This window comes from Buceros rhinoceros, unplaced genomic scaffold (genome assembly GCF_000710305.1).
Source record: "Buceros rhinoceros silvestris isolate BGI_N320 unplaced genomic scaffold, ASM71030v1 scaffold31142, whole genome shotgun sequence".
Classification (NCBI taxonomy): domain Eukaryota; kingdom Metazoa; phylum Chordata; class Aves; order Bucerotiformes; family Bucerotidae; genus Buceros; species Buceros rhinoceros.
In genome coordinates this window covers 8,819-11,311 of record NW_010397693.1, presented here as the reverse complement: position 1 = coordinate 11,311, position 2,493 = coordinate 8,819, and the positions used below count along the sequence as shown (strand labels likewise).

Sequence of the window (2,493 nt, the reverse complement as noted above, 5' to 3'; positions counted from 1 at the left end):
CCTCGAAGTTGAGGATGAACATGATGACGACGCCGTCCTCGTTCTTCACCGGCACCACGTCCACCAGGCAGCGGAAACACGAGGCTGCCGAGCAGAGACAGGCTCAGGGAGGGCTGCACAGGGGGCTCTGCCCACCCACCCCCCAGCACAAACCACTTTTGGCAGAAAAGTGGTTTTTTAGGCACTTTGATGGGTGCAATCGCTGCTGATGGGTGTTGGAAGCTGATCCGAGTCCTGAGAACGGGCCGTATCTCTGCAGCATCCCAGCTTACATCCTGCCGTATTTTTCGTCCCAGACAGTCATTTATATCAACGTACTTGAGAGCAGCAATTAAACAGCAGGTAATTAAGAACTCAGAAAGTCCCAGGTAGTGCTTTAACCTCATTAAGCATGCTGCTTGTAATTACGCCTTAGCTAATCGCCCTGCAATCACCAGGTAGTTCTTGGGGACTGACTTCAGCGGTCTCCTCTCCTGGATGCGGGTGATAGGGTGAGCCCGATGGCATGCCCCGTTCTGACCCCAAGCGGCAGAACGAGGTGGGATCGGTGTGGTGGTCCCCAAGGACATCCCCTAAAGGCACTGGCATGGAGTGGTCAGGCACAGCCTTGACTCACTCCTGCCCTGGGGAAACTGAGGCACAGGAGGCAGGGCATAAGGTCTGGCTCAGTGTCCTGGGAATGAGGGGGGCTGCGGGGAGGACCCTGACCATGGCCATATGGATTTACCCGTTGGATGCTCAACCCCGTGGCTCTGCTTGTGCTGGCAGCCAGGTGCCAGTTTGCAATTACAGGCACCCCAAACTACCTGCAGGTCTTTCCAAAAGCAGCAAGCTGAGGATACAGGGGGGTTCCCACCTCCCTTGACAGCTTTATTCCCCCCCAAGCCCCTACCCAAAGGTACAATCACTGTGAGTCCTTTCCTTTAGCTGTCTCCTGTTGCTCTGGCACCAGTGGAAGTGGGAGCCCCCGAACTGCAGCCACTGCCGCAACCCCTTGGGCAAAACCCTCTGAACCCCCCCACAGGCCCCTACCCCAAACCTCCTAGAAATGATGGAGCAACCAGGTACCGCTGCCCGGCTGGTACAGAGCAAAGCAGCTTCCTCCCAGGACAGTTTTTGCCGGGAGCGGATCCCTGCTCTCGCCTTTCCCCCACGCTCTGACTCTCAGGGATTAGCGGCTCCGGCAGGGATGTGCTGCCGGCCCAACCCAGGGCTCTCCCGCTCTCGCAACGGCCACGCTCCGGCTGGGAGGGGGATGTCAGCCTTTCTGCGTATAATTTTAAGGAGCTCAGGGCCTCCCGTAATCAGGAGCAGATGGCCGGCATCGGGCAACTTCAAAATCTGCCGTGACGTCAGGGATGTGCACACACACAGGCACACACACATGCACAAGAACGGGAAAGAAATGGATACAGTGAAATCCCTTTAAAGGGCCCGGCAGCCAGGATTATTTCTTTCTTTATTTCATCATTGTTCACCACAGGGAGAGGAAATCCACTTAAACGTGTGAGCTGGGAGGAGACGGGGGGATTTTCAGCAGATAAAGCTGTTTTGAAGGAATGCACGGGCACGCTGTGGGTTACCCGCATGCGGAGCCAGCGGTGATGGAAATAAATGAGCCCTTTTCTCCCTCTTTGTCAGGATTTGTAGGGATCTAAAAGGCGGGAGGTGTCACTCAGGTGACAGCGGGTGAGCGAGGTGTCCGGGGTGACGCTAGGGCAGCACATGCCCAGCGGGATGATGCGGTGCCAGCCCCAGCATGCTGCAGCTCTGCTGGTGCTGCTGCTGGGCAGGTGTGTGCCCCTTTTCCGCCCATGTGCTGACCATCAGCCCCACATGCTTTCTCCTCTGGTGTTTCATAAAGTGAGGCTTTTTTCCCTGCATCGAAGCATCACCAGCTTCCCAGGGACCTGCAGCCCGGCAGGGTTCACTGGCATGAGCAGCCATCAGCTCTGTGCTTCCCCCCTGGGCCGGGAATCCTGATCCAGACGGCCTGATCCTGGCTCACGTGCTCTGCCCTGTTACATCCCTTTCACAGCTTCACTTTTCCTTCTAAAGCTCCTCCACGGTGGTGGGAGAGGATAGGCTCTGAGCTCTTCTCATGGTGGCCAGATCTTGGCAGGCACTATGTGGCATGGAAAGGGTTAATCCTATGGCCAAAGCTGAACAGCTGAGAAGTGGGCCCAGTTACATCCAGTTGGAGGGATATAGGGAACAGCTGGGAGGAGGCTGGGGCTGGGAGGCAGCTGGTGCCTGGTTTGATCCCCCAAATCCAGGAGGTGCTGAGCCAGAGCAGCACCGGCCGAAGCTGCTGTGACCCTCACCCCAATCCCTTCTTCAATTAAATAGAATAATTTCTGTTGGAAAGGACTTACAACGATCATCTAGCCCAAGTCCAGAAACGGCCCTGCCGGGCGCAGCCCTGCGTGGCAGGAGCTCGGTGCCTGGCTCAGACCCGCAGCCCATAGCAAGGACCACGTCAAGGGCATGATG

General features: G+C 56.9%; 1 protein-coding gene across 1 annotated transcript in view; it reads right to left on the bottom strand.

Moving 5' to 3' along the window:
• Window positions 1-2,493, bottom strand: part of KCNH6 (potassium voltage-gated channel, subfamily H (eag-related), member 6) — a 30,475-nt gene that overhangs the window by 21,764 nt on the left and 6,218 nt on the right. Inside the window, exon 2 of the mRNA XM_010146357.1 lies at window positions 1-84. Within this exon, the coding sequence (XP_010144659.1) occupies window positions 1-84 (84 nt within the window). The remainder of the gene's footprint in view (window positions 85-2,493) is intronic.